The 24,400-nt window shown below is 41.5% G+C and overlaps 1 protein-coding gene across 5 annotated transcripts in view; it reads right to left on the bottom strand.

The window, feature by feature from the left end:
• Positions 1–24,400, bottom strand: part of agrn (agrin) — a 271,614-nt gene that overhangs the window by 98,616 nt on the left and 148,598 nt on the right. For all 5 annotated transcript variants that reach the window (XM_053686553.1, XM_053686554.1, XM_053686556.1 and 2 more), the window contains 3 exons: positions 12,957–13,181; positions 5,342–5,566; positions 4,152–4,358 (listed from right to left, as the gene is read on the bottom strand). In XM_053686553.1, the coding sequence (XP_053542528.1) occupies positions 4,152–4,358; positions 5,342–5,566; positions 12,957–13,181 (657 nt within the window). The remainder of the gene's footprint in view (positions 1–4,151; positions 4,359–5,341; positions 5,567–12,956; positions 13,182–24,400) is intronic.

Genomic DNA, 24,400 nt, shown 5'->3' with positions numbered 1-24,400 from the left:
GAATCTGAAAAGATAAATATATTATATAAAAATATAATAAATACAAATATTAAATATAATAAAAATATAAATATAAATATTTTTCTGCAAAATCGACCTCTAGTAACAAGCTGCCTTTAAAAAAATAGAGACTCGTGAGGGACAAACTTATTCATAACTGATATGAAATAAATGATAACAGGAACTTATTTTCGTGGATGTTCTACAACACCAACAGTAAACAGGCAAATTTCTGTGGTGTACGAGGAATAAAACACGATGTTATAGGAAAATAATTTAACGACTGGGTGGTGTCAATTAAAAATCGATTTAATTTGTTTATTTAATTTAAACGAATTCCGCACACCACTTCAGCTGTGTAACATTTTTAACGCGATAGCAAACAGATATTTACGTCACTGAAATTATTATTAATGTTTATTTAATAAATATATAATTTATTTATATGAACCGAAAAAAAAATTATTATTATTATTAACGATATTATCGTTTCTGCTGTACAATTACTATTGCATAAAATCCCAGAGAGATATGTAATATGTACATTACATTATTGCTCATATTAATATCTGATTAAAATGAAAGAAACGTGTTGTTTCTTTCATTTGTGACACACTTTTTGACACGTGGTTCACCATTTTCGCCAGAGGTCAGTTCCCTGGACATCACCTATGTTTGAAAACAAGCTTTCAAGCTTGATCAAACGTACTGAACTTTCAGTCCAAATGGCCTCATGTGTGCAAAGAAAAAACTAAAGTATGAAAACACCCTAAGTGTATATGTGTGGACAAAAAGAGTGCTAGGTATCTATCATGGTGAGAATATTGTCAGTTTAAAAGCACTGGTAGCACAAAAGGCCTAGCATGTTTTTTCTCCATCTCTCTCTCTCTCTCTCTGATGGGCACAGAGGCCTGACCTGCCCACGTATTACAATGCCCTTGTATTATGTATTACAGAACGAGACTCTGTTCTGGTCCACTGACAGTTCTGACACCACATCATCTTGCATGCTTCTCTCTCTTTCGCTCTTTTATGCCCAGGTCTCTTTGCGAACGCTCTTGACGTGACACGTTTCGAAGTTCATCTAGAGATAACTTTTAGGTGTCCCGAGCACAGCCGCTGAAGTGTAAAAAGCTTTCTAATATTACCTTTCTGCCAAGCCATGCATCAGTTAGCTAGTGTAGGATATAACACACTCTCGTGTGGAACATCCAGGGTCTCGCCTCTCTTCCCTGACCTTGCGTGCTTTTACGGATCACCACCCTTCAAATCCCGCAAGCCCCCTTTCTCTTTCACAGGTCACGTTGATTTTGTTCTAAATCAGAGCCGTGTTCACTCGGATACAGTGTCCACACCAGCTCTCTCAGGACTACAGCAAGTGGCGAGACAATGCCAGGAACTTAGATCAACACTGACATGCTTTTAAACTGAGTGGAGGTTCTGAGTCTACCACTACACACACACACACATAGAGAGAGACAAACACTATCTAACTGTGTCTGTGTTATTGTTCAGAGTGTGACGAGGGGTCCATTGGGATGCTCCCCAATGCCCGAGAAGAAGTTTTGTCATTCCTGTGAAACTGAGAGGCGGTTAAAGGAACTCTTAGATCTATACACACACACACACATGCACGCTTAACCATTGACTGGACTCTGGCTTGGAATTATGCGCTCCTACATGCCAAAACGAATCCATGTTGCAAAATACATAGTTGCAAAATACATAGTTAGAGCATTAAATCGCTTTTACAGTTACTTTTATAGTCACAACATTAAGAAAATATCACAGAAAGTGCATCAGGTAACAATAGCATGTTTATTAATAGTGGTAATGTGGTGTTGTTTGAAAATCTAAGCAACAACTCCAACTCTGTGATAGCTACATTAAGCTGTATTGTATATCTTTCATTTCTTTTCAGATTAACGTTGCATTATTAAGATATTAATGATAGTCAATGATACAAATGATTACACAGGAATATTACGAGATAACTACTTAACCACTGTTTAATGCTGAAGACGCCATTTTGAGTGTTTCCGCATGGCGTTGGCACAGTACAGTAAGTTGGAGCTCTCCGAAAATTCCTAGTTTACAAGTTGGAATTACAAGTTCTAGGAAGGACATGAACGCAATGAACGTAGTTAATTATTGAACGGTTATTTTCATGAAAGACGTTAATATAAGATATGAAGAATTCAGGGTAGAACAGTAGCATGCTGTCTATGACAATATACACTGAGTAGCAAATTAAGGTATACGTTCAGTAGGGAATTAATCAGATAAGAACTATAGTGTACCTACAATCAATGGTCATTTTATCAGATAAACCTATAATAATGTGCAGTGTTGGTTGGGGGAGGCGATGAGAGAACCTGGGGCAAACCCATGGACCCACAGACAGTAACCTGAGATTAGGATCAATCCAGCTGCAATCCAGAAATACAGCTGCCATGTTGCTTTATGGAGTCAAAACAAATCGAGTTGCTTTCTGTAAAGCTGCTTTGAGACAATGTCCACTGTTAAAAGCGCTATGCAAAGACAATTGAATTGAAATCAAATCTAGAGTTCTTGCAAGAATAGTAAAAATCCCAGTGTTCATCGTGTATTGTTTTAATGCCGTGATCGACTTGTTGTCATGGCAACAAAATAAGACAGACCCCATTCCCGTAACATCACTGGTCCTAAGATCTAGATCAGCAGCGTTTTAACGGTTCAACTAAACCAGTCTTGATGGCTGAGACTGTTTAAGTGGGTTGAATGCAGGGAAAACAACACTGGCACCTTGTCGGTGGAACACAACTACCGTTCTCACATGCTCTGGCTCGGAAACAGACCTAACAAGACAGGGAGGAAAAGGCCGGGTGGGGAAAAGCCACACAACGAGGTGTTCTCTAATTAAACATCAAACTGTCTGGAGGTGTCCAGAGCACAATCCGTCCCTCCTCCGAGTGTCTGCCATCTTCCCCTGCACTAGCACTGAACAGCCTGCCTCAGCTGCACAACTCCGCTTTTGATGTTTAATTAAATCCAAGAGGTGTTTGTCGAGCCGTATGCAAAGTACGAACATTTAAATGAATATATATTTTTTTGTTAGGAAGGGAGGAAAAAAAAAAAAAGACATACTGTAACTGGCTGCTGGCAAAACCATCAGAAGACTGAAGCACTTACTTCATCAGAATGAATAAACTAAAGAAAAATGCATAAGTGCTCTACCAGCTTACGCAATAATTTATGCAGCTTTATTTATGCAGAGAAGACAAGAAAACAATGCTAATGAGTCATACTGGGTTATATCAGGGAGAGGGGGGGGGGAGACAAAAAGGAATGGAAGTTTTCTTAAAGTAATTGTCATCACAGCTCATAGAGCTCAGGGTGTGTTTGTGTGTTAGGAGAAGATAAAGCCGTATGCGTAGTTAGCGTATGCACAGTAGGAATAGCATATGCCAAGCTTGGGAGGATAAAAGAAGGGCCATGATGACACAATGTAAGGCCTGCATGCTTTTTTTAATTTGCCATGCAGGATTCAAGACAGGGGTCACGGGATCGAGAGAAAAAACCTGCCCAAGTTCAGAGGAAGGGATTAAAGGGATTGAGAGAATGAGGGATGGCTAGCATTGAGTTACATCACCCAACCAGCCCTTTCTAGGCCACGGGACGGAGACCTACAGGTCACATAAGAGAGGTCAAAAGTTGAGCTTGCAATGAGCGGCGAGTCCTGCGGCAGCCTTGATATCACGCGCACAAAGACAGACAGACAGACAGACAGACAGAGAAAGAGACAGAGACAGAGAGAGACACTGGAACAGAAAGAAGACACTTTAAAGACAGCCAACAAGGACATCTGAAGCAAACAGACAGAGAGGAATGAAAAGGTGGAGTGGGGTGATCGACTGGCACTGGCGGCATGACGTGGCGGCCATGATGTACACATGAAGTCTGGGTTTCATGTCTCAGATGAGAACAGTGATGTAAAATGAGTACCTTTATGCCTGAACAGTGGTATTTAATACAAAATCAGACGGACAGACATAACAAGAAAATATATACACTCACCGATCAGACAAAACACGCACACACACTTGTATACAACAGTTTTCATAAAACAAACAAACTTCATTTGAAATAGGAGGCTGTATTTTTCCACTTACCACAGGGCCCTTGCTGTTTGATGTGGATGGTGGTTTGGGTGAGGCACTCGGCACGCCTCCTCTCACAGTCGTTAGGGTACGTGTGGCCGTCGTTACCACACACAGGAGTGTAAGTGCCGTCACAGCGGATTGGCTCGCAGGAGCAGCGCGCCCTTCCGTGCTCCAACAAGCACACGGCGCTGAATTTACAATCTTCCTGGCACTCCTCTGTATTACACCGGCACACACACACACACACACACACAAAACCATTACCAAATGTCCAAGTAAGGCTAACACGCTTCATTCTAATCAACACTCACTGATAGTCCCTCTGCTTCTAACTCTCTCACAATCAGACAGCTGATATTGACTCACTCGGGGGTTTAGAATTAATTACCACGCCTGATTATTTTAATCAATTATCTAATTTCATTCAGATTGATTTGAATCTTTCTATTTTCTATGCAGAGTTGCAGTAAGTAGTCACAGTCATGCTGTACAGCGTGATAATTACAGCAGCCTTTTGATCGGCTGGGGGAAAAAAAGGAAAAAAAAAAATACAAGGGACTTATTATGTTATTGTACAAGCCAGTGCTTGATTTACGTTTGATTGCATTAGCCAACCTGATTTTAAGGATGTGATGCTATGTGCATACTAATGAGATCTCTTCAGTGAGTTCTTCTAAACTTGCCTGGATGAGCTTTCTGCCGAGTTAATGGGATCGAAAGATTTTAGTACATGGATGCACAAATACTCACGCGAATAAATATTCATATAAACCCACGCACGCACGTACTCCTTTACACTTGCCAGTTGGACGGCAGAAGCTCAGACACAAACGCCTCCATCGCACAAGCCTGGGACTAAGTTTTGCACACAAATAATAATCTACTGTACACAGAATCCGGCACGCTCGTTTGGTGTGCACGGCTGCGGGGTGTCGCAACGAGGCTCCCAGGATCTTTTCATCACAGCCGAAGATCCAGCGCTGCCACAATACGCCTGCCAGCGCCCGACAGGCAAATTGGATTTGTGGAGATTGGTATCGTGCAGGCATGACAGTGCTGCTAACCCAACTTAATTTGTCCAAAGCCTGCCCCTCGCCGCAGCGGTGAGAAAATAAATCCGATGCTGCCGCGGGCCGTGTTCTCAAAACAAAACAAAAAACAAAACGGCATGCAAGAGTAGCCAGTGCTTTGCGACTCACCTTGCTTCTTGCAGGGCCCCGAGTGAACCTTCGTCAGCTGGCGCTCCTTCTGCAGGGCCGTGCGCTTCATCTGGCACTCGCTGTTGTAGTTGCTTCCGTCGCTGGCACACAGTGGCTCGGGGCCCGATGGACACGCCGATGGCGGGGCCAGGGTCTGAGTCTTTTGGGTCTGTGCGTCATACACGCATATTATGTTGAGGCTGTTCTGGTGCATGCGGCATGGATCTGAGTGAGACACAGAGAGATTTTTTTAAACAACTTGGCAAATTGAAAGCTTCCTCCTAAACCAGATTAAACCAAACTGCTGTTCGTGAACGTCACAGGACAGCCGAACGTGCTTGGATACCATCACTATGATCGACAGCGGGAGGAAGACCGCTGGGCGTATAATAGTCTCTTGGACATTTGAACGTGAACTTGAACATGCATAGTCATTTCTAAGATATGTACCCTTGCGAACCACCATGCACACGCTGTGAATGAATGATGGAAAGTGCTGCCGCTGTGTTCCCCCCCCCCCTCTTTTTTACTACACAGAGTACTGAGTAACCATAATTACCTAAAGGTTACTGTGCATTATACTGCAGAGAACTGAATGCTGTGTTCACATGTTCTGATCATAGATAAACAAAGGAAACACTGACCATAAGCTGGTGACATGGACATGTTTTAAATTGCCATATCTGATACAGGGTGTCCCAGATGTCTCCATACTGTACATAGGGGAAATGAACACTGTCTGCCAAACTATTTCATACTTAGTTTATATTATATAGATTTTTATCAGATAGCCTGTAAGAACACCTTTGACAAAAGAGGAACATATTGAAATGGTTCTCATGGCAGGGTTGGGAAGCTGTCGTAAGCTTGCGATGGACTTTAACAGGAAACATGGCAAGCACATCAACCACACATGACGCTGTTTCCAAACATATTAACAAATTCAAAATGAATGGAAGATGTCTAAAGTGTCTTTTGGCAGGACACTGAACCCCAAGTTGCTCCTGATGGCAAGCTAGCGCCTTGCATGGTGTGTGTGTGAATGGGTAACTGAGAACCAGTATAAAGCACTTTGGAACTGTTAAGGTTTAAAAAAATTTTTTTTTAAAGTATTATATAAGTGTAGACTATTTACCATTAGAGTTCAGAAAAATGTTGACTCTTCAGTGCGTCTTGACTGAAAATATTCTGCCCTCATACTGCACACTGCTCTCCATAATATCTAATTTTAAACACCACAAAACAGTTCAAACACAACGTAAAGCACCATCATCGACCCCCCCCCACATCATATTTTTTGCCAATTAGTTTGAGTCATCTGTGTACCTTAAACATGGGAACAGGAAGTGGTATCTCAGTGGTTAGGACATTGAACTTCTGATCGGAAGGTCATGAGTTCAAATCCCCGCACCGCCAAACTGCAACTGCTGGGTTGTTGAGCAAGGCCCTTAACCTTCGACTGCTCAGTTGTATAAAAAAATTTGATCATTGTAAGTTGCACTGGATAAGGGCGTAAAGACATTTTGGATTTTGTGAATTAAAAGGGGATTAAAAAACCCTGAGAAGACGCATGAGTGTGAAAGATCTGTCATAGCAACATCAAGTATTTTAGGAATACAATGAAGTGAAATCATATAACACATTTCCATCCACGGTTGGACGAAAAATTGTGTTTTGCTGTTCCTGTTCAAATCTTCCACATACTTCAGCAGGAGCAAAGCAGTTTAACCAGGTCAATTACAAGGTTCATTGCTAAAGATTTGAGCCTCAACGCCGCTGTCGAATACCTGAGCTTTTGCTCAGTGTTGCACACATTGAAGTACAGCATTTTACTTCAAGTAAAACAAAGAGGAAAAAAATCCATCAACAAGATCATGTCATAATATCATCTCTGAATCAAAATCTCACTGAATCATCGGAGACCAAACGTTTCCCACCGCTGTCTGGAATGGAATAAAAGTGAAAATATTTTAGGTTTTATTTTTGTGATTTGATTTTTTATCCCATTTTGAATTCCATACTAGTGTTAGACATCTTAATTCACCAAGCAAATAACCAGCTGCAGCCTGGCAGCCATGTACTGTACATGCAACATGTACAGAAACCACTACCACCAATAAGGACACCAATATTGCTATTCATAAAAGGCTTAGGTTATAGGAGAGAATGAGGGCAGAAAACACATGACCCTAACCCTAACCCACATGATTTGCTGATTAAATAGGCACAAATCTGCCATCCACATGTGGGTGTAAAAACGCTGCGATTAAATCCTTATCTGAAAGTCCTAATTATCAACCGTTGTTTTGTTTAGAAGAATGAGCGACTGACAGGTGACGTGCGAGCACTGACTGGTGAGAGGGAGTTAATGGCGGCGCACTGGCCGTGGGGCTGAGCCGCGCCCTGGCAGCATCACATTTAATAGCAATGGAAATGCCATGTTGCTTATTGAAATAAGCATGACAGTCTCGTCTGCCTCCACACTTTCCGACACAGAGAAGAGACAAAGGACATCACAGTGGCTGTCGCACATTAGAACAATGCCAAGCTGTGAGCAAGTCATACACATCAGGAGAATGAAAGAACGAGAAGGAAAGCAGCACAGAGAGACAGAGAGATCGAGAAAATGGGCTGAGAACTGGAGGAATAAAGATTAAACCAAACAAGAACAAAGAGATACCGAAAAAGGAGACAATGAGCATAGACAAGAATCAAAGACAACGAAGAAAGCAGATTCCAAAGCTGTGGATTAAAGCTGACAATCTTGCATATAGAGCTTGGCTACAGAGTAAGACAGACAGGGAAAAAGAGTGTAAATTGACATGCAAAGCCAATGTCAGGTCAAAGGTGTGTAAATGAACATAGTGGAGTGGACCACTTTTACTCTGACCAACGAGCTTCTCATAATGTGAACTCCATGCACACCAAGCCATAACTGCTGCAAAAACCTTTTCCTCTTATTAACAGAACATGTGAAAGCCAATGTCCCTGCATCCAAGCTCCAGGCTACTTCAGCTTTTGGATTAGCACAACCCCAGTGTAAGGAACCAAGCATAGCCAAGTCCTACTAGCGTACTGGATGAGCAATAATTATAACCACTGTTTATCCACGTTAACACACAGCCAGCTAGTAATCTGAAACATAAATGGCTCAACTACAGTATAACAACAGTTTGCATCATGCATGTTTGGGCTCTCAGAGGTGTTCAAGTTCATGGACAATTTCACAAAGCAGCTTTAGGGAAATATATAAATGTAGGATATAAATTTGAAATGTATGAATTTATCCCTAATGAGCAAGCCAGAGGCGACTCTGGTGTGGAGCAACTCCCTGAGACGATATGAGGAAGAACCAGACTCAAAAGGGAACCCATCCTCATCTGGGTGACACCGGATTGTGCAATTATGAATAATTCCCTTCTATAACTGTATACTACATGGTCAAAAAGTGCAATTGTTTAGCCAGGAAATTCATTACAGTTTTCACGTGAAGTCTGTTTTGTTGGACTTATCAACTGTTCATTGATGGAGAGTGCAAAACGGTTTGTGGCAATTGCAGTGGTGGCAGTGGTGGCTTGGTGGTTAAGGTTCTGGGTTACTGACTGGAAGGTTGGTGGTTCAAGCGCTGCCAAGCTTCCATTGTTGGACCCTTGTGCAAGGCCCTTAACCCTCTCTGCTCCAGAGGTGCTGTATCATGGCTGACCCTGCGCTCCCAGTGACCCTGTGATCCCAGCTTCCTGACATGCTGTTGTATGCAAAGAAAAGAATTTCACTGTGCTGTAACGTATATGTAACCAATAAAGACTCATTATAAATCTCAAGACTTAATGGTACTTTGTTACATTGCACCTCTGTCAAGGACCAAACACTGGCAGTCACTGAGCCATGACTTGCCATTAAAATATACTGGCTGAAGCCTGATTATAGGAATCTTTTCTCACTCGTACGATACGCTTGTAACCTAACCAGAAGTCTTGGATTACCACAGATATCTGGGAATGGTATAAAGCACCAGCTCAACGATAAGGAACAAAAGTCGCTACAATGAGACTGGGTATGGAATGGTCTGAGCAAAGCCATCAGGAAGGCCAAAAGGCCGTTCTGTGATACTTTCTAATCAAATGAATAATGTCTGTGGCTACTAACATATGTAGAAATGACTGCAAATCATAACGCATTATAAAGAAAACCCTGGCAGTTTTAATAACACCACTGCCATGCACCACACTCTAGATGATCTTAACAGGTTTTACATCTGCTCCGAGTGTGACTCACAGCATTGCCACTGAACCCTTTGGAAATTGTGCTCAAGTACTCCCTTCAGGTAAGACAGCTGATGTGAGTGGGGTTTTTTAAAGCTGTTCATGCATGCTAAGAGACTATACCATGCTGGGTTCTTAAAGCATGTGCTTCTTAGTTATTTTTTAATTGTCCCAGTCATTACATATGGCTCTGTTTGTATTAAGAAAACCCTCAGGGCGTCTGTAGGTGAAAATGTATCTGCATGCTGTATTAATGATTATAGACCTGTTGCTCGTCTATTATTCGTAATCATTTGTATCTATAATACCCTTCGAACTCACAGCCTTCTGATTAAGAGTCCAGAGCCCTAAATCTTACAGCTTCTTCTGTGAATAGCTATTAGACTTACTGATGCGCAGACCTAAGAGCATGTGAAAAATAAAAGTGCTATAGTCCTCATTAGATACAGGAGGTGCTGCCTCAACCAAACCTCATGACACCAGCACAGTAAAAAATGACAGATTAGATATTTGTTATAATAAGGATGTGTGAAGCATGGAGGTGAGGGATCTCTTCGTTTAGGCTTAGCAACAGTTTGAATAATGAATAGCAACAAACACAAACACATGAGCTCATATATATATATATATATATATATATATATATATATATATATATATATATATATATATATATATATATATATATATACACATATATACATACGTGCATTATGTGGTTGTTTACATGTCATGTGATGCTCTGCAGTTATTCCTGTATGTATGTAATCATTATGGACATGTATGTTTTGAGAGTGTGAATGTGAGTGCTTTGGGGCCAGAAATGTCCATGACAGGAGGCAGATTTAGGACTATTAGTTTGACGGACAATGTCCAACTCAGGGGCCATGAGGTGGAGCATTCTCCCTGGAATCACTAAGACATCGATTATACTTGCCCTTGAGAGGCCAGAGCAATCATCGGGACCGGTCTGCGAGGGAGCCATTATTTAAGGCAATGACTGCTCTCTGTTTATTCCGACACCACAAAGAACATCTCAATGTCAGCCAAATCTGGACTAAAAGTTCCAGAAATCTGATACAGATAGCAGGACCAGAAATCACATAGCATCCATTTGTTTTTGGTGTTTAGGTCTTGCAAGGGCACAAACATATATCCTTTGCTTAAATCACTAAATTTAAGGCAAGCTCTTTTTGGGGATATATTTGCAAGACAAATCTGTTATTCTTTCTCTTACTGAATCAAATAGGAGAAAAGGAATGGAATCCATCCATTTTCCATACCACTTATCCTACACAGGGGGGCAGAGGAGCCTGGATCCTATCCCAGGGAACTTGGGGCACAAGGCAAGGGACACATTGGATGGGGTGCAACCCATTGCAGGGCACAGTCACACACACATTCACATGCTATAGACAATTTAGAAATAGCAATCAGCCTACAACGCATGTTGTTTGACTGGGTTGGGAAACTGGAGAACCCAGAGGAAACCCCGAAGCATGGGGAGAACATAAACTCCACTCTGGACTAATGAGTAGGCTTAAATAAATTCATCCTTCACAAAATCTAGGGGGCGTTTCACCAAGTGTAATAACGTGACATGACTGTCACTGATAGGCGGCATGATTCTACAATCTTGGCTAGAGAGAAATCAGCCCCAGCCTTTACTTTACACTTTTAGTTCCATCCATTGGCGGATCTGCTGCCCTTGATTCCTTTTTAAGTCATTAGCTAACAGCAAATAGAAGTATGTGGATGGCAAACCCTGAACCTTATTTTTAGGTATCTGAACATTGAAAGACAGAGACAGAACATATCACTGATAGCCCATTTATACCGAAATAATCGGCAAGAATAATGATCAACACACAAATAGCTAACGACAGAATAAATCAACTGAGAAATGTGCACTCATGTGCTTTATCTAGTTTATACTATAAGACCTGTACCACCAAACCCAGGGATGTCTGCTGTTTCTTTTTTACCAGACGATGGGCTATTCAATAACAGAACAGGTCTTGACCTACAGAAACTGCTGCTGCTTTGACCCGTTGCCACAGCACTCTGCTCAGCTAAATTATCTTAAATGAAGACATGCTGAACCATAGACATCGGCAAGGTACGAAGCATTAAATATAATAAATCCAATATGTCTGAGAGGAGAAGGAAAAGCGAGTACACTGACAAGGCTGAGAGCTCAGGGAGATGTCTGGGAGATGTCATTAGATGGTCCAAAGTGGCTGAGGGCTCTTTCACGAACAGAAAGTCATTCTACACTCATGACTCAAAAGCTTCAACTCAACATGAAACACTTTAATAAAAGAAGGAGTAATGAGGAAATTCAGACAGCGATTGAGGTGAGGTAGGAGGAAGCTGCCAGTCAGGGTAGAATGATTTATTTTGAAATCATCCATGTAGATTTTAAAGCACTCCTATTCTCCAATTTGTTGAAGTGTGCATGCAAACTCTCACATCACACGCAACCAAACAATCTAGTACAAGAAACAGAAAAATAAATAAAGTGTATCTTTTGATACTTCGTTTCATCTTAAATTGAAATGAATTCCTGATTTGTACAAATTCATTCGACTTTAATAACCACTTGGTCAAAGTGGATCCGGAGGCTATCCTTGGAACACCGGGTGTGAGGTGGGAGTATTGGATGGGATGTCAGTCCATCCAAGGGCACCATGAACACACTCCTTCTCATCAAGGGGCGATGTCCACCTAAGGGAATTTTGCCAGGAGGTTGGAGAAAACCGGAGAATCCTGATGATCCCCACATGGATATAGGAAGAAAAATTCTACACAGACCATTAACAGGCTCAGGATCGAAGAATAGGGACCCTGGAGCTTTGAGGTGGACCACGATACCACCTGATGTGTATTAGAAATAAACTTTACTTTAAAAAAAGTTTGTTAATTTCCATCCAGCTTATCCAAAACATGGGCACAGGCAAAATCTGGAGCCTATCACAGGGAACTTGGGGCACAAGCTGACAGTGTGTCAAAACCATTGCAGGGCACAATCACACACACACCCATTCACACACTACGGACAACTAGGAAATGCCAATCAGCCTACAGTGCTTGTCCTTGGACTGGGGGAGGAAATCAGAGTACCCAGAGGAAACCCCGAAAGCATTGAGAGAAAATGTGTGCTCCACACACAGAGAGCTGAAGCAAGATTTAAACCCCCAACCACAGGGGTGCGAGGCAAACCTGCTAACCACTAAGCTAACTCCTAATTTCCACCACAAATGCCCCATATGCACTTAACCAAACAGTCAGATGGCAAGAGTGATCCGAGGTCATTTGTGAGGATGAAGATAGCTGAAGTTTGGCAGACTCACCACAGGAGCCGATGTGCTGGAGGCGGATGTTCTTGTTGGTGGAGCAGGCCTTCATGTTGAGCGCACACTCGCTGGGGTAGTCCAAGCCATCACTGCCGCACACTGTAACCTTAGGCACATGATCACAGCTCAGAGGACACATGCACTTAGCGGAGAGGCCATCAGAAGATTGAATGCAGGTGCTGCCGTAGCTACACGTCACCTCGCTGCATGGGTCCTTCAGAGCTGAGAACAGACAGAAAAAAATACAAACAGCATGATTTACCATTTATTGAAAATACATTGGGAATACTCTGTAAAATCTTGTTCGCAAGTTGCCCAAATTGTTTGGTAGTTACACAAGTGGAAGCTCTAATGCGCCCCAATCTCAGATTCTGGTTGCCTGGAAACCTAACTGACTAAGCTAAAAAGTGGTAGTTAGCTAGTAAAGAGCTAGTATCAAGAGTTCAAGTATATGCTCATGTAGCGCATCGTGTTTGTGTCCTCGACGAAAAAAATCAAGGTCACTGGACAACATTTGGCTTTGACCTGTAGTGTTTATTCTTCATATCAAACTTACAAGATATTATTTGAGTCACGCATGCTAGTATGTTTATTTTCTCTAGGCATGTTTAACTACAAGATGATTCTGTAAATGCATGAGAGCTATATAACAGCTTGGACCTTATTTTGTCACTGTAGTCAGTGTTTCCGCATATCTGCAAGATCCTGAAAAAAAAAAGTTCTACTGTTAACCGTATCGTGCCTTGGGCAATGTGTGTAGTGCAGCAAGGGGTGGGATTTGGAAAGTGTAGCATTCGCTGTCATAACATCGTCATAGCATCGATGTCTGTCGAACCACCATGAGGAGCACTAAATATGAAAACTGTTTGTTTTGCAAAAGTCAATAACGAGCAGTGTTTGTATTGTTTTTCTAGTGAGCCGTGGGAACAGTTGGGCAGTGGTTAAAATGTTGGACTTTTGATTGGAAGGTTGTGAACTTAAATCCCAGCACAGCCAAGCTTCCACTGTTGGACTCTTGAGCAAGGCCCTTAACCCTCAACTGCTCAGTTGTATAAATGAGATAATGTCAAATACCGTAAATGTAAATCAATGCTCTAGTGGTTGAACGTACTTGCCATGCGTCTTTGAATAAAAATAAATTGCCTGTACGCTAAATCTGTTTGGCTCAGATGATTGGTCTACCCTTGCTTTTGATCGATTTGAATAAACTAACCTGGCCTCCCTAGATATAGACAACTTTCCCCCTTTAAATCTGTCTATCTGTATAGCTTCAAAACTTAATCTGCCAACTTAAGTCGCCAACTCTGCATATACCCCTGAGAGAATATGCCTGTGTTTATGAGAAATGAGCCAGACTGCTGCTCATCTAATGCCTGTTTTGTGTGGAAATAAAGCTTGGAGGGTCAGCCAAGCATCGTCCATCAACACGGGCATTAAAAAAAGTGAGTTAAAGCGAGGCGCGGCGCTGAGGCACTTCCTCCAGCTCTTCTGCGTGTATGAGGTATACCAGATGGCACAGATCTCCATTTTCCCAATTCAGTCACAGCTGGATGACTGTAGAAACAAGTCCCTCTAATTTACCCGATTCAAGCAGACTTTGCATCCACAATGCATTCTCAATTGCTATGCTTCAGCATTTCTTCGCCGAGCAGAGAGGACCTAATCAGTCGATTTTTTAGCTCTGAAAATGAGAAAGCCGTGTTTTCCTCTAGAGGACTTTGTCTCTATCTTATTAAGCACCTCACCACTCAGGAATACCTTTAATTTTCCATAAATGAAAAGGGAACGAGTTTTTTTTTTTTTTTTCCCCCTAGCCAGGCTAGAAGGTGATTTGACTGAAATAAATACGTATTTGGATTTGATGCGCTACATTCAGAAGAGCCATGTGATCATTATCGTTATTATATTTTGCGATAAATATTCATGCGAGGCATTGAAGAAAGAGCAGACAGGAAGCAAGCAGGGAGTGGCACTTCAGAGCGGCTCTGTTTCATTTCCTACAGTCCACTGGCCCTACCGTCCCCAGGCGCATTCTGCTATATTGCCTATTATCACTCCCTTTGTCCATGCCTCGTGTTTTTCATCAGAGCTGTATATCAGCTCGCAATCCCATGATGCATCATTTGCTGCCTTTATTCCATGTGAATCTGAATCAACTCCAGTCCACTCGTCTAGATGAAGATGATTTTTTTTTTCTGTTCTCAGATCTCTCTAAAGACCTTTTTTTCTTTCTTTTTTCTCCTATTCCACACACAGTATACTGTATATGGCACATATTAACGATTGGATGTGTTTGGTGGAGGCTTCATCTGGCAGAGTGATTCGAGCAGGTTCTCTGTAGAATGCATTTGTCTTCGAAAAAAGATGCCTCCTTCCCTATTCCTTTCTTTCCCTCTCACACAACTCTCATAGCTCGCAACACTTCCGGCTTTTTCCGACAAGCTCACTAAATCAAGCACTGTCAGGTGATGAAAAAAAAAGAGAATCTACTTTTTGCTTGCCAGGAAGTGGGAGCTATCTGAAAGATGACAAACAGTGAGCTCATTCAGCCTCAGCTCTGGGGACACCATGGATCAGAGGTGTTGGTCTTTACACCTTTTTAGAGCTAGTGCTATTGATAAAACGCCTCTGACTCATGTTTTCTCAACTCGTTTGTCTCCGTTTAATCCCCAGAAGGTAGAGAAATGAGCTATTTCGAGTCATCTGGTATGATATGCCACAATATTTAGGCTATAAATTAAAATAGTAATGGTCACCCTGTACAGGAACGCAGCAGACATCACTAAATCAAAGTGATCAGATGGTCTGAGTTTTGGTCCTCTGGTCAGGTGTAAGTCATTTCACTCTCACTTCCAAATAAATTCCATCAGCTGCTAGTCTTTTATGTGTTGCTTGGAAGCCACAAATTGTATCATTTATTACTGGGACGTAGTGTGACCAATGGTATTTGTCATTGTTAAAGAAAATTTTCCGTATTATATATGAGTCAGAGCATGTAACATTTGGTGCTAAACCTAACTTGAGGAAACATGTAGAGTTAAGCATGTGAGCTAGACTAGCTAGTGAGATCTTTTGATGTTTTGCAGTACAAAAAGCTTTTGGTATTAAATTAAAGATAACACTTTGATGTTCTGTAGTGATTGCCTGTTGTTTTAAATATATCTAAGTACTGCTACAGCCAATATGTACCTCTTAGGATTATGTGTAAAGAGCATCTTGGCTAGATACCTAACTATGCAGCTAGAAACATGTATAAAACTCTGTTCGCTTCGAGTCATTGCACAGACTTTGCCCCGCATCCTCATTCGAGCTCATGAGAAGGGAGAGAACGAGATTAGTTTAAATAAAGAATGCTAAAAGGATGCCACTGGTTGAATATGTGTATGCCCCGATCAGCTTTTTAGAAATGGACAAGTAGACAAATTGGCTGTAAAAATGGAACAAGCATAACAGGCTAAGTGACGCTGATTTGCCAGGCTAGCCGTAGAGAGAGAGGGAGAGACTGAGAGAGAAAGCGCCTATGTGAGAGTGGGAAGAAGTGCATCCGGAGCTGGAGCTGTGTTTATTCTCAAGTTTCTCTGAACTCGGGCAGCTCCTCTCAGCTAATTACTTCCACTGTGAAATTCCAAAGTTCTGGCAGGTTAAAGTTTTAATAATGAGCAAAGAGGAGTAGGAATAATGCAATGCAGGCACATTCACTCCTACTATGGCAAGGCCCTTCAGCCCTGCACTGCAAAAACTAATAAGTACATGTGAAGGCACAAACTGGAGGAAGGAAACAGTGAGGCAGAAGGAGAGAGAGAGAGAGAGAGAGAGAGATACACACACAAATATTCCTCCATCCTTTCGCCTCTCTGCCAGTGTTAGATGTTAGTGTGTTTGTTTTGCTCTGTATTAAAGTGTAATTTATGCTGGGAGCTGTCACTGAGTGCTGTGTGTGTCTGATGGCTTTGCTTAGTGAAGCCAGGTGAGACAGTGTGTGTGTGTGCCTCATTAACTATATACATACAGTATTATGGATGTAACTGCACATGAATACATTATTCAGAATGAACAGAAGGATTTCAGAGTATCCGAAATGCAGACACAAATAGGAAGTGCGTTACTCGTAATTATTTGTGGAAAGCTTACCAGAAAGGTTCACAGGTCATATGATTATCTGGTTATCCTTAGCAACTGCCTGGTCAGGATCGCTGTGCTTAAATTTAGGCTACTAGTTTGTTTATACGTTGGGAAACAGAACGAACAAATTTATTTATTTATTTGTTCATTTTTACAAACCCTACATAGTGGAAATTCACACTTTTTAGCAAACTGGAACTTTATTTACAAAACATCCTGTACATGATTGCCATTTCTTTGTAAACACACGTGGAGTTGTCTCTCCCACTCGCGATGAACTCGTGTTAACGCATCTGGTGTTATGCATGTAATTGCACGTCCATCACAACCTTGTGATAGCTTCCCGATCCATTCCTGAGAATGATCTCAATACGTTCTTCTTTTATAAGATAGCCTTTAAGACATTCTTTATATATAATATAAAGCAGGTATGAACATTTTTGGAAGACATGTTGCTAAAAAGTGTTCATTTCCCCTATGGAAACTTTTAGGACACCTTGCATATCATGGGCAGGAACAAACAAAAATACGTTTAGGTCACGCCCACTTCAGGGTAACTCACAATACAAATACATATTTAAAACACTAAACAGATACTGATTGTGGCATTGTGTTCCATGCCTAATACATATAGCAAACTATTTTCAAGGTCTGCCATGTTGTACGTGTCCATCCAGTGCACTCTTTTAATCCTTTGGTTCATGCTGATACACTATTGTCCATGGAATACTCATAATGCATTGTGTTACTGCGTTTGATCCAGGTATATCTTCACTGAGGAAGACAGAGAATCAACGGCAGACTTCTCACTAATGTAAATAATGCTTTTTTATGCGCTGTGTATGTAATTCTGTATATAATGTCTACCTGTTACACCTCGTTGCAATATCTTTCTATTTAATGTGCAACATTTCCATGTTTAACATCTCCCCCACTCCATTTGCATACTGTCCACACTTATCGGTGCAATATTTATTTATTAATGTTTATAACATGCAGAATTGTATCTCCTCCCTCTCTGTACTCTCCGACAGAGAAGGGTGTAAAATCGAATGAATTAAGGCATCATGAATGTTGCCTCTAATGAGGAGGAAGGCATGGGTAGACCCAGCTTCTTCTTTTCCTTCCAGAACTTTCCTGCTACTAACTCTGTCACACTTCCACACAAACCCATTCAAACCCACGCAGTCTCCACATGCACTGTTTTGCACTCGCGCTGAGGCATAAAGCCAGAAATAGAGGCGACGCCGAGACAAAGAAGGAAGACCCTTTCTGCACCTTCATTTGCACATACTCGCACACTCGCGCATGCCTCAATCCCCAAATTTTTACTCTGTTCTCCCACTCGCGACTCGTGTCATCCTCGGCTGTGCTCGATGATTCATTCTTTTGATGTATGTCTTCAAAGGGCTTATTTGACTGCAGTTGTCTTTCTCTCTTATATGCTTTAACGTTAGCTGTGAATGCAGAAAATCAGGCACCGAAACTGATAAATCATGGCGTTGCTGGTGAAGCTCAAAGGCCAGATACTCTCTTGCAATACTGTCAGTACGTTTAAATGGACAACAATAATCCAATATTAACCTGATTAAGACAATACTCTGATTAAGAAACTCCATGTAAACAGCAATTTTTTATTAAATTAATACGATTAAAGTGATATTTGAAGTAAAAACAAATGGAATTAAGACGTGTGGAGTATTCCTGTATTAGTCGCATTAGGGAAGTGCGTTACAGACATGTAAACACCTTAATCACACTATTAACGTCGTGAGGGAGTTTTCAACGCAGTTTGCAACAGGACACATACACACACGGCAGCGCTCAACCGTTTTATGCCAAATAGAAGAGCACGGCTGTGTCCAAAACCACATTCTTACCTGCTATATAGTAGGCGAAATACATGTTTATAGTAGGCGAAATACATGTGCTTCGGCTACTATATAGACGGTAAGTATGCGGTTTCGGACGCAGCCCACGGCTTCAAGCAGTCGTCTATGTGCACGTATAGCATGACAAATAATTAACTGCACTTGAAGTGTTCGTTAAAATTAAAAGTGAAACACCCAAAACTGTATCCGGTTCCATAATGAAGACGAACTGTATGTTGATACGTGAAATTCTGGAGGGAACGTCGGACAGCGTGGCGTGGGGACGTAATGACGTGTGACGTTAATCTCTCTATGTTCTATAACGTGAAACAGGAACATGAGCGGAATATTCTAAAAGCAACACATGTAAACACCTTAATCACAATATTGTCTTACTCAGAATAAGGTCAGTAATTAGATTATTGCTATCCATGTAAACATAGTCTGTGTTTGCGCTTGCCTAAACCTACGGCAGAAGGCGCCATGTTCGAGCAATAAACAGTAACAGTAAGAGTACATCTCTACTCTCATTCTACATTCCCAAACACACTCTACTAAAAACATACTGTGCGCTTCATCTTTGTTTAAACAGGTTGCTCGATTCCTCCGCAGTCCTCCGACGGTCGTCTCTGACCAGGTTTGATGGGTGTGTGAGAGTGCGTTTAATATGCACGAGAACCTGCACATAATCAAGAACAATTAACAGCAAGGTTCACGAAAGCACTGCCCCGTGCTGCACGCTAATCAACCGATGCAGCACATACGTGTTAGGACTATCTAAAGGTCATGGGGCAATGATGTCTGCCAGCAAGCAAACAGCACGGCGTATTCATATTCACGATGACGGAAATGAATTAGTGTACCGTGGCTAAAAGCATCGTCCGTTGGAAGCGGTTGCTTTCCTAATAAAATATGTTTTGAGACAAATCTGCAGCCTTCCAACAGCTCACGCTCTGCCAGAACACACAACAGCAGACAAACAAACGTGTGTCTGCATGCACGTCCATATCCATATCCATATAAATATTTGTCATTACTGTGGACTGATTTGACTGTTTATAGAAATATTAAAGTGGTTACTTGGCCAGTAAAACACTCCATTATTTTGGTAAGAAATGAAATATTTCAGTTAGTTATCCCAGGAAATTCTCAATAATTAATACTAACAAACTATGAACATCAGCATTAAAGTGCACCTATTATGGTTTTTCAAATATTACCGCTCATGTAGTGTGTTTGTGAATGTAAAAAGTCAAATGCAAAGTTTCAAAAATTTAAGCGCATGACAAACGGAGTTATTGTCTCCCAAAAGCAGGAACCGATTCTGAACGCTGAAACGAGTCGTTAGTAATTCCAGACTTTACTTCCTGTAATGTGGTGGCTGTGGCTCAGGTGGTAGAGCGGGTTGTCCACTAATTCAATAATCGTAGGGTTGGCAGTTCGATTCCTGGCCCACATGCCCAAGTGTCCTTGGGCAAGACACTTAACCCCAAGTTGTTCCTGATGGCAAGTAAGCACCTCGCATGGCAGCTCTGCTACCATTGGGGTGTGGGTGAATGAGACACAGTGTAAAGCGCTTTGGATAAAGGCGCTATATAAGTGCGCCATTTACCATTTTACTAACCTACGTAGGATTGTAGGTTAGTAAAAAAAAGCCCCGCCTCTGGTCTTGATCGGCTGACAGACGGAGCTGAAACTCGTTATGGTAATGGGCGTTTGCTCTTTGAAACACGCTGACAGCGGTAGACCAATCACAACACACTGGGACAGCTGACCAATCAGAGCAGAGTATGCTCTCTGAAAGGAAGGAGATTAGAACGAATCCGTTAGAACGGATCATTAAACGAGTCGTTTGTGATACTGGGAGAAAAAATGTAATGCTGCAGTTTAAATTATGAGCACATTAAAGTGGTTTTTTTTTTTTGTTTTACTTTGATGCATGTAAATCTATTGTATCTATAATTAGGCACGTTTCAAAAAGATACTAGGTGCGCTTTAATAAAGCATAATTATTTATTGTTGAAAGACCAAACTAAATAATGAACATCTGCTTTAACTAAAATCTTTTCATCCATGGCTAAAATTACACCTACAATGAATATCTATCCATCCACAGAATTTCCATACTGTCGACAGAGTTATACAGAGTCGAGGCAGGGGACACCCTGGATGGAGTGCCGACCCATCACATGGCACAATCGTACACACATTCACACATTACGGACAATTTGGAAATGCCAATCAACCTACAACGCATGTTTTTGGACTGGGGGAGGAAACTCGAGTACCCGGAGGAAACCCATATCCATTTAAGGAGAACATGCAAACTCCACACACACACACACACCGGGCAGAGGTGGGATTTAAACCCCCGACCTGGGAGGTGCGAGGCAAACGTGCTAACCACGAAGCCAACGAATGGCAGATTTCAACAATTTACATCAACGTGTTCACTTAAGTATCGACGTTTAGTAACATAACATGCACTGCTACACTGTTGAATTCTCCAATCTGATTATTCAGGAGGCACCGATTCATTTTCTATAACAACATGGCTCTGACACATTTTTTAATTGTCAACTAAATATATTGTTGGCAAATTGCTGTTGTATGAGTGCGATAAAACACTTCAGGATATCCTGTCACTGGAAAATAATCAACTTTGGGGTGGTAACAGTAACCACTTTCACTTCTGACTGCCTCACACCACCAAGTCATTGATTATATTCCTATAAAAGCACGTCCCATCATGTTTCATTCCTTTCTTAATGCGCTCAGTCTAGATGGACCTATTTTAGTCAGAGAAGGGATTACTGTTTAATGTAACACTAAAACAAAGATTAATAACTACATTTGTAATACTTTTGTTAGCACTATTAATGCTGTATACTGTATAGTCTATATCTGCTACGTAAAACTGTTGGGAGTTAACTGGACTAATTGACTACCTTCATATGCATTGTAATTTACATACACCGTGTGTATCTTCCTGCTCTTCTACCATTCTGTCTTGTCTGTTGTGAGCACATAAGTGCAGCACTGTAGAAACAATTCTATCAGAGTCCTTGTTTTGTCCTCGACCTGCCGCTCTCAGAGCAGCCGAGTGCCTCGGAGAGTGCTTGCGCCCCAGTGCCTGATGGGAAAACCATTTCTCTCCTTGCATTAACCTGAGAGAGATGGGGCAGGAGCCCAGCGGCCATGCTGCTCTGTGATTATGACTTCTTCATCCAAAGGTGTGTGCGTAAGAGAGAGAGAGAGAGAGAGAGAGAGAGAGACTGAAGGAGTGTGAATAAAAGTGTCTAGCTGTTAGATTTTCACACAGTCAGTGTTTGATGGAATTAAAACTGTGTATGTACAGTATGCACAGGCGATGCTTGAAAAATAGTTATACAGTATATGAATGGAACAACAGACCTGGAGTATTGAGAAAAGACAAAGAGGCAGCGATGTTAATATTCCGAAGCAAACAGGAGAGAAGATGGCGTACAAGGAACTGTTACATAACCGTGGGCCAGGGAAGATATGAAAATGAATGCGCCACTCAATATCCATTATGTCCCATAGCTAGGAGACGCCTCATAGAGCTTTTTTTGGTTAAAGAGAGCTTCATAACATTTCCATTGTAAAGCACAGAAAATGAATCCTATTTTAAATATTTACCCAGACACATATAGTGCACAGGGAAAGTATAAAGTAAATACATAATAAATCTTTGTACTTCCACCTACAAAATATCTCCAAGAGATATCATAATTACGTTACTGTTCTAATTATAGTTTACTATATCGTACTGCTCTTTCTTATTATTTCGAACTCTCGCTATCATTGAACTGTCAGCCTCGCATCTGAGAGGAATAAGGGAAAAATAATAATGCATTATTCAGGCGAACCCAATGCATAAATACATGAGTAAAAGTTGTAAAAAAAAAAAAAAAAAAAAAATGCTCTTGTGTGCTATTCAAGAAGAGTGTGTGGGAAATGTGGCGTTTTAATGCGTCTAGCCCGCTGTAATCATCCTTATCGCTCTCCAACACCGTGCCTGGGCCTTGTGAGGTGATTAGACGGGGGAGGGGATAGAGAGAAAGACAGTGAAGGCAAAAGAGAGAGAGAGAGAGAGAGAGAGAGAGAGAAAGAAACGAGAGGAGAAAGACAGGATTTGTTTAACAAGTATCACTGCTTGCCAGAGGATGAGCTGCACAGCGAGTCTGGCCGATAGTGTTCAGAAACTGCATTATCACTGGAGCAGATTCGGCAGTCTGCAAGCGTACGTAGATCTAGGACACAGCCCTATAGGGGGCTTATGGGGCATAGAGGCTGTGCAAGTAGGAAACAGCCCTTTATTTATTGATGAATGCTCCCTTCATCTGACCTTCAGCAATGCCCAGGACTTCCATCTCACACATTCAGGAAACAGCAGCTCAACTGTAGACAAGATGGTTAACAATGTGGAGAAGCTGCAGGAGATGTTGAGCAGGAATACTGCAAAACTGTGTAGAGCATGATCCCTCAGAAACACACTATGTCATTACACATTATATAGCCAAATGTTTGGATACCTGAAAATCATGCCCATATGTGGGCCTTCATCAAACTGTTTGCACAAATTTGGGAGGCATGGTGGGGGAAGGAGGGTGGTGTGTCCAGAGTCCAGGGCTTGATCCTGAGCTTGGGTTAAAGTCCCTGTGAAGTACTTTATTTTACGTTATTCCATGTGTTGAAATAACTTCCACTGATACAGGAAGTCATTGGAGGACTTATCAAGTGGCTCCTCACCCTTTTTAAATAGCCAATAGGGTTTAGCTTACCTCATGGCCTGGGCTAAGACGTATTTGACAGTTAGTACCATGGATTTTTATAATATTGGGGACGGGACACTTCAGATTCTAGAGAGCGTTTGATTGGACAGAAAATATGATGAGAAGCTGAAGTGCAGAATGATGTCATCAAAATTGTTGATCCGTATCGGTGGTATTTTGAATGCATATATCTTCTAAATGCGAGTTATGACACCATTTTGGAGAACACTAGCTTATAGATAACCTTAAGGATAACATATTCATACTAAAATTTTGATTTCTTAGGGACTTTAATGTCAACGTGGAGTTTCCAGGTTCTCAGGTTTCTAAACTCTAAATTGTCCCTACATGTGGACATGTAAATGTCCAATGCCCTGTAATAGACTGGTGTCCCATCCAGGGTGTATCTTGCCTCGCATCCAGTATTTCCTACTGTCGATCCAGGGCTCCTTTATTAAGGCGCATTATTAAATGTTGCGCAGTTATTCAAACGAATGGCAGAGCTAGGTCACTCTGACCATTATTAAGCTTCTAAGCGTCAAACCCAAATCAAGCACCAGCATTGCGTGCAGTTAACCAGAGTGGCTGTGTGCCTCTCAAATCTAAATGGCTAAGAAAATGAAGACTAAGAGCAGTTCTCGGTCATGTGGAA

This window comes from Ictalurus punctatus, chromosome 15 (genome assembly GCF_001660625.3).
Source record: "Ictalurus punctatus breed USDA103 chromosome 15, Coco_2.0, whole genome shotgun sequence".
Lineage (NCBI taxonomy): Eukaryota > Metazoa > Chordata > Actinopteri > Siluriformes > Ictaluridae > Ictalurus > Ictalurus punctatus.
This window is presented reverse-complemented; position numbering and strand designations above follow the sequence as displayed.